Source organism: Bufo gargarizans, chromosome 7 (genome assembly GCF_014858855.1).
Source record: "Bufo gargarizans isolate SCDJY-AF-19 chromosome 7, ASM1485885v1, whole genome shotgun sequence".
NCBI lineage: Eukaryota > Metazoa > Chordata > Amphibia > Anura > Bufonidae > Bufo > Bufo gargarizans.
Window position 1 is genome coordinate 57,659,624 of NC_058086.1, and position 14,787 is coordinate 57,674,410.

General features: G+C 42.5%; 1 protein-coding gene across 1 annotated transcript in view; it reads left to right on the forward strand.

Moving 5' to 3' along the window:
- The window catches only part of PAPPA2 (pappalysin 2), a 209,485-nt gene that overhangs the window by 55,170 nt on the left and 139,528 nt on the right, over nt 1–14,787 (forward strand). The window contains exon 3 of the mRNA XM_044301283.1: nt 10,410–11,466. Coding sequence (XP_044157218.1) covers nt 10,410–11,466 — 1,057 coding nt within the window. The remainder of the gene's footprint in view (nt 1–10,409; nt 11,467–14,787) is intronic.

The following is a 14,787-nucleotide window of genomic DNA, read 5'->3' on the forward strand; positions in this document are numbered from 1 at the left end:
ACTATGGCAGAATTAGCATAAAGTAATCCTGCTGGCTTGACCATGTAGCATCAATGTAGGCCGATGTCCACAGTTGCTAAATGGAGCTGATAGAGGTAGAGTGCCTATTACTTTAGAGAAGCATTATAGTATTACAATGCTCTAGATGTTACTGCTCCTGTCTTGTGAGGTTCCTGCTCTTTTCATCCCTGATGCCCTGCGAGCAGTGACCCATCCTCCTGTCTGGCAGCGCTCACAAGCTGCTCATCTGTAGATCCTTCAATCAGGTGTGATCTACCCCTGGAAGGTCCTGCACATAAGATAAGCCGGCAGCTAATGTGTGAATGTCCATGTCCTCTACACTGTCAGTAGTAAGGTTGTGTTTGCTGCCCATCTTCTTCGGTTTTGTAATTATCGTGTATATTAATCAGTGTGAAGTCAGTGGGAAGAGCTTGTACTATACTTAAGAGAAAAACATCTAATTAGTGGGAAGGTGATGTTCTATTACTTAGCCACAAAATGTATCACCCTCAAATTAGCTTTATTAATTTTCATAATTTCTGTACAATGACAGGGTTTTAGCTGTTCATGTCTTTAAGGATTAATAAAGAATGCGGCCGTTTTCCATGAATGGCTGTAAAAAATGCAAATATTCTCGTCTAATTACAGAGGATGTAGAACAGTGGTAGAAACATGGAAAGTATAACCTGGTTATGGTGGTCATACAGTCCTGCAACCCATAAAAGACATGTCCCGCCACATGTTCTATTTACAACAGATTTTTGTTTTAGGACACACTGTGGCATTTGTTATAGGACAAAAGATTACAGGCTTTGGATTGCGGGTTCACCATCCTTCCAATGACGGTGGAGACTATGCCATTGTGTTCTTTATTTTGTTGGGGTGACTGACTGTGAACATCTGTTAGACCTCCTTCTTTTCCTCTGAATAAATGTTACTGTGTAGTGCTGTAATGGCTCCAGATGGGGTGGGTGAGTGATTGAGATAAAATGACATGGCGGTGTTTTTGGCAAGTGTTGTGCATAGTAGCAGAGAGTGGCCATTGTTACTTACCCCTGGAACTGGGCGTCCTGCCAGGGAGGAAATAGAGATCCCTAATGAGCAACCCGAGGAAAGTGGTGGAGACGTCCAGTTGACCAAGCTTGAAGAGTAAGGAGTCCTCGGTAAATTGTGTAGTGAATGGGGTATGAGGTGTAAGGTCAAGGAAATGTTCCTGGAGAGGGATGGCACTGATGCGAACTACAGTGTATCTTGATAGGTGCCCCAACCTGTACCATTGACCCCAATCAGGTTATGCAGAGGGACAGACAAAGTGAAAGAGCTGCGACTGATAAAAGATGCTAGAGCACCTAATAACAAGCGCTATAGCCCAAGAAGGAGAGATGTTTAACGGTAGCGTTATTGGAAATTATAAGAAGACTGTATTGTTTATTTTAATGTTAGTAGCCTCCCACTTGGAAAGAATAAAACTATTTAAAGAAGTGTTCTGCAATATTCTTATAGGGTGCTCTTGCAGGTGACCTCCTCACCTACCACTTCTGAAGCTAACATAACATAATTATTGACCTTACCTAATTATGCCAGCAACACCCTCTAACAGAGCAGCACTATTTTTCACCAAAAAAGTGAACATTGTTCTGAGTTTCTTACTGGAGTTGGTGCTGTTCTAATGGCAGTTTTTCTTTTTGTTATATGTGATTTTTTTTAATGAAAATTTGCCAAATAGGAAGGTCAGACAGAACTTTCCTTGTGGACACTTTTGGTAGGATCGACTTCCTCTGTTTCCATTTTCAGGACTTCAGCATATCTGATCCTTAATTCCCATGGAACAAATGATCAACTTATTAGCCTCTCTCCAAAGAAATAAACATGTCTGTTCATCTATCTATCCACTCGCCTACCCATCCATCTACTGTATCTATGACTATATATAACATAGGAAGTCATAATGGAGTTTCAAGGGGCATGTAGGTGGATGTTAAAATATGCAAGTCTTTCAGGTAACAAACACCAATCTGAAGTGATAACACAAGCAAATAAATATTTCAGAATCTTATCTTTGCTTGTAAATTATCTCCGTTTTTTTTATATTTTCTTTTTCCCCACTTAATTTGTGAATTGCACTTGTCTGCCTATCCTAAGGTTGCGAAAACTTGTGTTTCTGTTTAATTATAAAGGGGTGGTGGTGTAGAATTGAAAAAAAAAAACACATTTAAAAAGTCAATCGTCATGCTGTAGTGATTGTCAAAATCAGCAAATTGAATAGCTTTTTTTTTTCCCCTGTTAATCGGGAAATGCACTTTTTACAATGTGTTGATTAGGTCCTTGAGAAACTAATGATACTATGAATCCTGGAGACTACCTGCAAGTTTATGATAATTACAATTCACAGTAAAGAAATCTCTTTTTCTTCAGTCATTGGGAGAATAATCAAAATGACTTTATTACCCTGCCTTCTCTTACTGGCCTTTTTAATACATTTTTGGGTGATGTTTTTAAATGTAAAATATAATCCTGAAACATTGTAGTTTTCACCCTCAATAGGCTAATGCTTACTGTTTTAGAGATCACTTCTCAGTAAACATCTCATTATTATCACAGGCTGGATTTCAATGGCAGACAACACCTTTATTTTAAAACTGGAAGCAGGTAACACAGTATTCAACATGGACAGCAGATAATGAACATAGCTCACCTCCTCCCCCTCCCTGCACAATGACCTCAGCACAGGTCACAGAGCATGCTCACAACATCCTCACAGGAGGTGTCTCCAAACTATGGCTTCCTATGTCCATTTAGCTGCTGTAAAATAAATCTTACTAATATTAGTGTCGATCGCAAATATTCTAATCGCTAATTTTTATTGCGAATATTGACACTTTGAGAATTTGCGAATATCTAGAATATAGTGCTATATCTTCGTAATCGCAAATATTCTAGTACCCATGATTAGGGATGAGCGAACTCGAACTGTATAGTTCGGGTTCGTACCGAATTTTGGGGTGTCCGTGACACGGACCCGAACCCGGACATTTTCGTAAAAGTCCGGGTTCGGGTTCGGTGTTCGTCGCTTTCTTGGCGCTTTTGTGACGCTTTCTTGGCGCTTTTTGAAAGGCTGCAAAGCAGCCAATCAACAAGCGTCATACTACTTGCCCCAAGAGGCCATCACAGCCATGCCTACTATTGGCATGGCTGTGATTGGCCAGAGCACCATGTGACCCAGCCTCTATTTAAGCTGGAGTCACATAGCGCCGCCCGTCACTCTGCTCTGATTAGCGTAGGGAGAGGTTGCGGCTGCGACAGTAGGGCGAGATTAGGCAGATTAACTCCTCCAAAGGACTTGATTAACTGATCGATCTGCAGCTGTGGATCATTGAGCTGCTGATCCTCAATTGCTCACTGTTTTTAGGCTGCCCAGACCGTTTGTCAGTCACATTTTTCTGGGGTGATCGGCGGCCATTTTGTGTCTTGTGGTGCGCCAGCACAAGCTGCGACCAAGTGCATTTAACCCTCAATGGTGTGGTTGTTTTTTGGCTAAAGCCTACATCAGGGTGAAGCTGTCACACCAAGTGCATTTAACCAGCAATAGTCTGTTCATTTTTTGGCCATATACAAAATCAGGGGCAAGCTGCGCCTGTCACCAAGTGCATTTAACCCTCAATGGTGTGGTTGTTTTCTGGCTAAAGCCTACATCAGGGTGAAGCTGTCACACCAAGTGCATTTAACCAGCAATAGTCTGTTTATTTTTTGGCCATATACTACATCAGGGGCAAGCTGCGCCCGTCACCAAGTGCATTTAACCCTCAGTAGTGTGGTTGGTCAAGCTGTGACACCAAGTGCATTTAACCAGCAATAGTCTGTTCATTTTTTGGCCATATACTACATCAGGGGCAAGCTGCGCCCGTCACCAAGTGCATTTAACCAGCAATAGTGTGGTTATTTTTTGGCCATATCCCAGTCTAATTCTGTCACTAAATCCATACCGGTCACCCAGCGCCTAAATACTAGGCCTCAAATTTATATCCCGCTAAATCTCTCGTTACCGCTGTCCTGTTGTAGCTGGGAAAGTTATTTAGTGTCCGTCAAAGCACATTTTTTGTTCTGGGTTGAAGTACAATTCCCAATTTAGCAATTTCATAATTTAGTGGTTTCTGCTATATCAGAGCTATTTGAAATCTATCCCTAAAAGGGTATATAATATTCAAGGTGCACATTGGGTCATTCAGAATAACTTCACACACACCCGCTACTGTGTATTTCCAAGTCTAATTCTGTCACTAAACCCATACCTGTCACCCAGCGCCTAAATACTAGGCCTCAAATTTATATCCTGCTAAATCTCTCGTTACCGCTGTACTGTTGTTGCTTGGAAAGATATTTAGTGTCCGTCAAAGCACATTTTTTGTTCTGGGTTGAAGTACAATTCCCAATTTAGCAATTTCATAATTTAGTGGTTTCTGCTATATCAGAGCTATTTGAAATCTATCCCTAAAAGGGTATATAATATTCAAGGTGCACATTGGGTCATTCAGAATAACTTCACACACACCCGCTACTGTGTATTTCCAAGTCTAATTCTGGCACTAAACCCATACCTGTCACCCAGCGCCTAAATACTAGGCCTCAAATTTATATCCCGCTAAATCTGTCCTTAGTGCTGTAGCTGGGCGAGTTATTTAGTGTCCGTTCAAGCACATTTCTTGTTCTGGGTTGAAATACAATTCCCAATTTAGCAATTTCATAATTTAGTGGTTTCTGCTATATCAGAGCTATTTGAAATCTATCCCTAAAAGGGTATATAATATTCAAGGTGCACATAGGGTCATTCAGAATAACTTCACACACCCGCTACTGTGCATTTCCAAATCTAATTCTGTCACTAAACCCATAGCTGTCACCCAGCGCCTAAATACTAGGCCTCAAATTTATATCCCGCTAAATCTCTCGTTACCGCTGTCCTGTTGTGGCTGGGAAAGTTATTTAGTGTCCGTCAAAGCACATTTTTTGTTCTGGGTTGAAATACAATTCCCAATTTAGCAATTTCATAATTTAGTCGTTTCTGCTATATCAGAGCTATTTGAAATCTATCCCTAAAAGGGTAGATCATATTGAAGGTGCACATAGGGTCATTCAGAATAACTTCACACACACGCTTCTGTGCATTTCCAAGTCTAATTCTGTCACTAAATCCATACCGGTCACCCAGCGCCTAAATACTAGGCCTCAAATTTATATCCCGCTGAATTTGAATACAATACATTGGGCCAAATAATATATTTGTTGTTGTGGTGAACCATAACAATGAGAAAAACATCTAGTAAGGGACGCGGACGTGGACATGGTCGTGGTGGTGTTAGTGGACCCTCTGGTGCTGGGAGAGGACGTGGCCGTTCTGCCACATCCACACGTCCTAGTGTACCAACTACCTCAGGTCCCAGTAGCCGCCAGAATTTACAGCGATATATGGTGGGGCCCAATGCCGTTCTAAGGATGGTAAGGCCTGAGCAGGTACAGGCATTAGTCAATTGGGTGGCCGACAGTGGATCCAGCACGTTCACATTATCTCCCACCCAGTCTTCTGCAGAAAGCGCACAGATGGCGCCTGAAAACCAACCCCATCAGTCTGTCACATCACCCCCATGCATACCAGGGAAACTGTCTCAGCCTCAAGTTATGCAGCAGTCTCTTATGCTGTTTGAAGACTCCGCTGGCAGGGTTTCCCAAGGGCATCCACCTAGCCCTTCCCCAGCGGTGAAAGACATAGAATGCACGGCAGGGGGCGTCATTACAGACAAACGCAGCCGCCTGTCTACAGCCAATGTGGACAAGCTGACGTTCATAAAAATGAACCAGGCATGGATCCCACAGGACCTGTCCGTCCCTTGTCCAGATTAGACATTAACTACCTCCCCATAACCATATATTATTGGACTCCAGGGCACTTCCTCATTCAATCCTATTTTTATTTTCATTTTACCATTATATTGCGATGCTACCCAAAGTTGAATGAACCTCTCCTCTGCCTGTGTGCTAGGCCTAAATATATGCCAATGGACTGTTGCAGTGGTGGCTGACATGAAGCCTGATTCTCTGCTATGACATGCAGACTAATTCTCTGCTGACATGAAGCCAGATTGTCTGTTACGGGACCTCTCTCCTCTGCCTGGGTGCTGGGCCTAAATTTATGACAATGGACTGTTGCAGTGGTGGCTGACGTGAAGCCTCATTCTCTGCTATGACATGCAGACTGATTCTCTGCTGTCATGAAGCCAGATTGTCTGTTACGGGACCTCTCTGCTCTGCCTGTGTGCTAGGCCTAAATATATGCCAATGGACTGTTGCAGTGGTGGGTGACGTGAAGCCTCATTCTCTGCTATGACATGCAGACTGATTCTCTGCTGACATGAAGCCAGATTGTCTGTTACGGGACCTCTCTGCTCTGCCTGTGTGCTAGGCCTAAATATATGCCAATGGACTGTTGCAGTGGTGGGTGACGTGAAGCCTCATTCTCTGCTATGACATGCAGACTGATTCTCTGCTGACATGAAGCCAGATTGTCTGTTACGGGACCTCTCTCCTCTGCCTGTGTGCTAGGCCTAAATATATGCCAATGGACTGTTGCAGTGGTGGGTGACGTGAAGCCTGATTCTCTGCTATGATATGAAGACTGATTCTCTGCTGACATGAAGCCAGATTGTCTGTTACGGGACCTTTCTCCTCTGCCTGGGTTCTGGGCCTAAATTTATGAAAATTGACTCTTACAGTGGTGGGTGACGTGAAGCCTGATTCTCTGCTATGATATGAAGACTGATTCTCTGCTGACATGAAGCCAGATTGTCTGTTACGGGACCTTTCTCCTCTGCCTGGGTTCTGGGCCTAAATTTATGAAAATTGACTCTTACAGTGGTGGGTGACGTGAAGCCTGAATATCTGCTATGATATGAAGACTGATTCTCTGCTGACATGAAGCCAGATTCTCTGTTACGGGACCTCTCTCCTCTGCCTGGGTGCTGGGCCTAAATTTATGACAATGGACTGTTGCAGTGGTGGCTGACGTGAAGCCTGATTCTCTGCTATGACATGCAGACTGATTCTCTGCTGACATGAAGCCAGATCCTCTGTTACGGGACCTCTCTCCTCTGCCTGTGTGTGTGCTGGGCATAAATATATGCCAATGGACTGTTGCAGTGGTGGCTGACGTGAAGCCTCATTCTCTGCTATGACATGCAGACTAATTCTCTGCTGACATGAAGCCAGATTGTCTGTTACGGGACCTTTCTCCTCTGCCTGGGTTCTGGGCCTAAATTTATGAAAATTGACTCTTACAGTGGTGGGTGACGTGAAGCCTGATTCTCTGCTATGATATGAAGACTGATTCTCTGCTGACATGAAGCCAGATTGTCTGTTACGGGACCTTTCTCCTCTGCCTGGGTTCTGGGCCTAAATTTATGAAAATTGACTCTTACAGTGGTGGGTGACGTGAAGCCTGAATATCTGCTATGATATGAAGACTGATTCTCTGCTGACATGAAGCCAGATTCTCTGTTACGGGACCTCTCTCCTCTGCCTGGGTGCTGGGCCTAAATTTATGACAATGGACTGTTGCAGTGGTGGCTGACGTGAAGCCTGATTCTCTGCTATGACATGCAGACTGATTCTCTGCTGACATGAAGCCAGATCCTCTGTTACGGGACCTCTCTCCTCTGCCTGTGTGTGTGCTGGGCATAAATATATGCCAATGGACTGTTGCAGTGGTGGCTGACGTGAAGCCTCATTCTCTGCTATGACATGCAGACTAATTCTCTGCTGACATGAAGCCAGATTCTCTGTTACGGGACCTCTCTCCTCTGCCTGTGTGTGTGCTGGGCCTAAATATATGCCAATGGACTGTTGCAGTGGTGGCTGACGTGAAGCCTCATTCTCTGCTATGACATGCAGACTGATTCTCTGCTGACATGAAGCCAGATTCTCTGTTACGGGACCTCTCTCCTCTGCCTGGGTGCTGGGTAGTGTTGAGCGCGAATATTCGAAAAGCAAATTTTTTTCGCGAATATCGCAACTTCGCGATTTCGCAAATATTTCGAATATAGTGCTATATATTCGTAAAAACGAATATTCGTTTTTTGTTTTTTCCCCCCCCCCCACAAAATTACAGTACACATATAATTGATTGTTTCCCAAAGGTCCAACAGCTCAGATCTTACTCACATTGCCTAGAAAGTGATTGAGGCGCGAATCTTCGTAAGGCGATTTTATTAGCGCACATGCGAATATCGGCACGTCCCAGAACAGAGGCAAAGGGCTTTGCATTCATACATTAGTGAATTGAGTTGCGAATCTTCGTAAGGCGATTTTATTAGCGCACATGCGAATATCTACACTTGTCCCAGAACAGAGGCAAAGGGCTTTGCATTCATACATTAGTGATTGAATTGAGCTGCGAATCTTCGTAAGGCGATTTTATTAACGCAAATGCAAATATCTACACTTGTCCCCAGAACAGAGAGGCAAAGGCCTGTGCATTCATATAGTATAGCACCATATTCGCGAATACGTAGAACTTCGTAAAATTCGATTTACGAATATTCGTATTTTTTATTTTACTTTCCACCTTACAGATTACATTGATCTGTACTCTGTCAACTACTGTCATCACCCCCCACTGTATCTCGATTGATTCCCAAAAGTCTCACATTCCCTAGAAAGTGATTGAGGTGCGAATCTTCGTAAGGCGATTTTATTAGCGCACATGCGAATATCTACACTTGTCCCAGAACAGAGGCAAAGGGCATTGCATTCATACATTAGTGATTGAATTGAGTTGCGAATCTTCGTAAGGCGATTTCATTAGCGCACATGTGAATTTTGCATAGCATATGTATTATGCGATGCGAAAATTCAAATTATCGCATATGCGAAATAATAACGAATTTGAATAATCGCGAATATTTTACGAATATTCTTTCGAATATTCACAAAATTTCGCGAATTCGAATATGGGACATACCGCTCAACACTAGTGCTGGGCCTAAATTTATGACAATGGACTGTTGCAGTGGTGGGTGACGTGAAGCCTGATTCTCTGCTATGACATGCAGACTGATTCTCTGCTGACATGAAGCCAGATTCTCTGTTACGGGACCTCTCTCCTCTGCCTGTGTGTGTGCTGGGCCTAAATATATGCCAATGGACTGTTGCAGTGGTGGCTGACGTGAAGCCTCATTCTCTGCTATGACATGCAGACTGATTCTCCGCTGACATGAAGCCAGATTCTCTGTTACGGGACCTCTCTCCTCTGCCTGTGTGTGTGCTGGGCCTAAATATATGCCAATGGACTGTTGCAGTGGTGGCTGACGTGAAGCCTCATTCTCTGCTATGACATGCAGACTAATTCTCTGCTGACATGAAGACAGATTCTCTGTTACGGGACCTCCCTCCTCTGCCTGGGTGCTGGGCCTAAATATATGCCAATGGACTGTTGCAGTGGTGGCTGACGTGAAGCCTCATTCTCTGCTATGACATGCAGACTAATTCTCTGCTGACATGAAGACAGATTCTCTGTTACGGGACCTCTCTCCTCTGCCTGGGTGCCGGGGCCTAAATATCTGAGAATGGACTGTTCCAGTGGTGGGTGACGGGAAGCCAGATTCTCTGCTATGGAACCTCTCTCCAATTGATTTTGGTTAATTTTTATTTATTTAATTTTTATTTTAATTCATTTCCCTATCCACATTTGTTTGCAGGGGATTTACCTACATGTTGCTGCCTTTTGCAGCCCTCTAGCTCTTTCCTGGGCTGTTTTACAGCCTTTTTAGTGCCGAAAAGTTCGGGTCCCCATTGACTTCAATGGGGTTCGGGTTCGGGACGAAGTTCGGATCGGGTTCGGATCCCGAACCCGAACATTTCCGGGATGTTCGGCCGAACTTCTCGAACCCGAACATCCAGGTGTTCGCTCAACTCTACCCATGATCCCTCACTGCTTCTTGCTTGTGGGCCAAGGAGAAGGCTGCAATATCTTTGACTTTAGGAGTAGTGTTGAATACGAATTTTCATATCGCAAATTTTCATTGCAAATTTTCCAATTGCCAATTTTCGCAATCAAGAAAATAATGACTGGAGATCACGAATTCTCTAATTCCCGAATATATGATGAATATTCCCCCAAATATTCGCGAAATATCGCAAATTCGAATATTGCCCCTGCCGCTCATCACTGACTATTAAAAGAACAGAGATGCGTCTCATGCAAGATGGCTACCCCATGATCATGTACAGAAAATAAAATTTTAAAAATTATGCATTCATAAAAATAGTAATCCTCAGTTTAAATAAGTAAAACCATAGGTGATACATTCCCTTTAACATGAATTTTAGTTCTTTACCAGTTCTCTCTTTTATTTCTTCTACAGGCATGTTTGACAATTGCTCACATGTGGCCAGTGACCGTGGCTGGTCTATTGGGATTCGCCCAGCTGTAGCAGATCTGAAGAGAGATGCACGTTTCTACTTTTCACTTCGAACTGACCGCTCTCAGAGTGCCACAGTATTGATGTCTCCACATCGCTACAAGCCTTGTACTTGGACTCATCTTGCTGCAATTTATGATGGACAACAGATTTTACTCTACATTGATGGAGCTCAGGTTTCCAGGGCCAAAGGTCTATTGGGTCCCCTCCATAGTCCCTTTATTTCCTTATGTAGATCCCTTATGCTTGGTGGAGACAACTCAGAAACTGGTAACTACTATCGGGGTCATCTTTTCTCCTTACGCCTGTGGTCCGAGGTTAGAACTCAACATCAGTTAAGATCAGAAGCTTTGAGAAGAACCTCTCAAACTTTTCCCCTAATTCAAAGTCACTCAATATTGTCCAGTCATATATGGAGTGTGTATAAGGATGGAGTTCATCCTGAAGTTATACCAGGGCTTATGCCAGAAAAAGAAACTATTTCCACAATTTCACTCCCTCCTTGTGGTAGAACAATTTGTGATTTGCCTGAAGTGATTACCGGGTATAGCAGGTCAGGAGTAAAATGGGAAAAAGTGGTCCATTACCGGGTGGTAAATGTGTGTGAAGATGATGGATCAAGACCATTGGTAAGCACTGATCAGATTCAGAGACAACATGAGGCCTTGTCCAATGCTTACAGTCCACATGGCATCCATTGGCAACTTAATGTAGTAGAGATTCGTAATTCCAGCTTGCGGAATCGAGTAGTATTGCCTGGATGTGAACCACGCAGAGTGGGCAATGATCATTGTGACTCTGAATGTAAACACCCACTTACTGGCTATGATGGTGGAGACTGTGGTTTCTTCAGGCCTTGTAGTTCCAGTAAGAAGGGTGATGGGGTGTGCCACCTTGAATGCAACACAGCAAGGGATGACTATGATGATGGAGACTGTTGTCCAAGCAAAGAATCTGGAAATAGTACAAAGACATGCTTTGATCCTGATTCAAGGGGAAGGTAAGGAATAATTATGAATTGTTACTCACAATGTATGCTCAAATAATTGGTCCAAAAATTACACAAAAGTACACAGAAATTATCTTAGCCATGGTAAGATAAAGACTTTGACGATCACAAGATCTAACTTCCAGATTTTAACTCAAACATTTGGTTGATATACTCATCTTAAATATATAGGATAAACCATTCATATGCATAAGGACGAGTGGAGAGGTAAAGCTGGCACAATGCCTTGTTAGGGGTAGCTCTGCTGAATGCAATTACAGTGAGAAACAGAAGTATTTGAACACCCTGCAATTTTGCAAGTTCTCCCAATCAGAAATCACGGAGTGGTCTGAAATTCACATTGTAGGTGCATTTCCACTCTGAAAGACAGGAGACAGTGGAAAGGGACAGGAGACATTAATGAAAGCTGTTATTATAAGGTAATTACAGATCTTTTGAAAATCATTGACAGACTAACTCAGGTATACATGCCTAGCTCTAATAAACTAGCAAATAAATAAAAAAAATATGACAGCTATCCTTTAAGTGCATAAATAGATGAACTATAGACCGTCCTGGATCACACTAGAACTGGGTGTGATTGTTGTATCACCTACTCAAACAGATCCTAAGACTGTGTACACACAGAGGGAGCAGGCTGTGTGTCTGGAGATCAGCGGGGTATGCGTATGGCGATAAATGCTCGACTAATCCCCCACACACAATACTCCAGCACTCAACGAAGTTGACAGGGTGTAGATGTCTAAGAAAAAAGACACTATCACTGAACCCTGAGCTGCTGCCCTAGGTACACCTATTTTTTGGATAATTTTTTGGGAGAAAATCTTTAAATAATAATACAAACAATAATTAACAATTTAAGATTTAAATGGGTTGTCTGGTCTTTTAATATTCATGACCTATCCTCGGGACAGGTCATCAATATCAGATCGGCGGGGGTCCAACACCCAGTACCCCCACCAATAAGCTCTACGAGGAGACGACACATGTAGTGCGCACGTGCCGTCTCCCGTTTCTCTTCCTATTCGCCGCTGCCTTGACATAGACAACATGTGGTGAGCAGGAAGAGTGAAGGGAGATGGCACGCGTGCACTGCGCGTGCTGTCTCCTCATAGAGCTTATTGGTGGGGGTACTGGGTGTTGGACCCCCGCCAATCTGATATAGATTACCTTTTAAAAGCCTGGACAACTCCTTTAAGAAAATTAAAACATACTGTATATGTACTTGTCCCTCACTTGTAGGACATTTTAGATAAAAAAATAAATAATCCTGCCATTGTCCTCTGTGTCAGATATTGATTGAAAGTCGTAGTGGAATGCCGTTACTTGATATGTTGCATTAGTAACGCAGCCCGTTCTTTGTTCCTGCCATACAGATAAAGATAAACATATACGCATAAAAGAGATATAAACAAACAATTTGAATTGCTAATTTACACATATTTTAACCGAATCTCAATCTTGCATGAAATGAATATACACTATATGACAAATACGCTGACGGTTAGTATTTTTTTCCTTTTGCCGGATGCTATTTCACTGATTTTTCCCATTTATTAAATTTAAGGCATTTATTAATTCAGCTGAACCAAGAAATAAATTAATCAAGTCAGCAATAGTTTTCGAGCCATTTGCAGTGAATTCAACAAGTTTGGAATAACAATGAGCCCATTGACTAGAAATGAGTTTAGGCAACCCATCGACTGGCAAATTGTTGATTTGTAATATTTTGGATCCTGGCAGCAGAATATACATTTATTAAAAATGTAATACTGGATCTTAATGGGGCTCTCTAAAAAATATCAAAATAGCTAGGAGACCATAAGTCCAGTGTTCTAATCTACTCAGTGTTAAGATATTTCTCTTCCATATGGACAAAGTAGCTACCTATGGTAGATTCCTACGGAAGGTTCTTGACAATATGTTAATAAACTAATATCCACACAGACGTCAGAGCCAAATTCCTCTGGTTCATCTTGCTAACGTCTTCTTCATGGTCACCGTGGCCCATGTATTTCTTGGCTGGTATGTTAACTACAAGTCCTAGCAACAAATTTAGCCTTCTTTACCTTTATTTGAAATATCTCATAATGAATGGCACAAGATGACAGCACAACACAGTAGCTCAGAAGTTCTTTTTTATAAGCTGGTCATCTCCTGCATTCATTTTGAAATCTCTTGGCCAAGCAGAAATGTGAGGAAGAACACATCTATTTATCAAGTTTTATCCACAGTCACAACCAATACCATCTTGCCATACAGCAGTTGTGGCCACCATGTAGGTACAAGTGTCAGTATCTCTTCCACCACTCTATGTTTTACAAAATTCTCACCTGCAGTGTATAGTTTGGGGTATTTTATATGGGTTCTGGAGACAGAACATGACACTTTTTAATTTCTCTGCCTGCTACAAAAGATGGTATCACAGAAAAGTATGGGTCAACCTCCCATATAGCTATACAAAGTATGGGTTTCCTGTATCTAGTAGAGAAAATTATTTTAAGGACTCATCTTCCATGTGAAATTTTAATTGTACCCACTGGTTTAAGAAAAAAATTATTGGGGAGCAAAGCACCTACATGATGCCCTCATTTTCATCTTTTTAGCTACAGATGTGTCAGTCCCTAGACTCTTCCACTGCCTTCCAAGATGGCTGCAACAGTTCTCAGACTGTCTGATGCACACTGTGCATGTTGTAGACCCCAACACTCACCGTCTTAAAAAAAAATGTGAAGGTTTATTCACCAGCCAACATGCTTGAGAAAGACTCTGTATAGTTGAAATGTTGAATAGTTAGTGAATAAACCTTCACATTTTTGAAGAGAGTGAGTGATGCGGTCAAGCCGGTCATCTATTCACTTCAAAGTTCGGCAGGAGCCAGTCAGACTTGACCTCAACACCGCTGGCACCGCCACCATATGAAACAATCTTAGTGAAGATTTGTGAGTAGTGCTGTCTATCCTTATCACTATAAAGTTACTTGGTAGCCCCTAGGCACTATCCACTGCCATTGGATTGACCAGCATTGCTCAAGTAAACAGTGCAGTTCTGGACAAGTAGGAAATGTCTTGGGCTATCAATTCCTTTTGTACATCAGATCTGGGAAGTGGTCTGGTCATCTTGGATGGCAGAAGAGGTGCCTGAGAATTAGGGAATCTCCAACTAGATAGATGAAACTCACATTGTAAGTTTTTGCTCATTCCCCTCGTTAATATGATTTTTAAATTAAACCAGAGGCATGTCTTTACACTCCGCTATAGTCTTTGCTACATACAATGTGACTAAGTCTAATAGGAGATTTTTTGAAAGCCA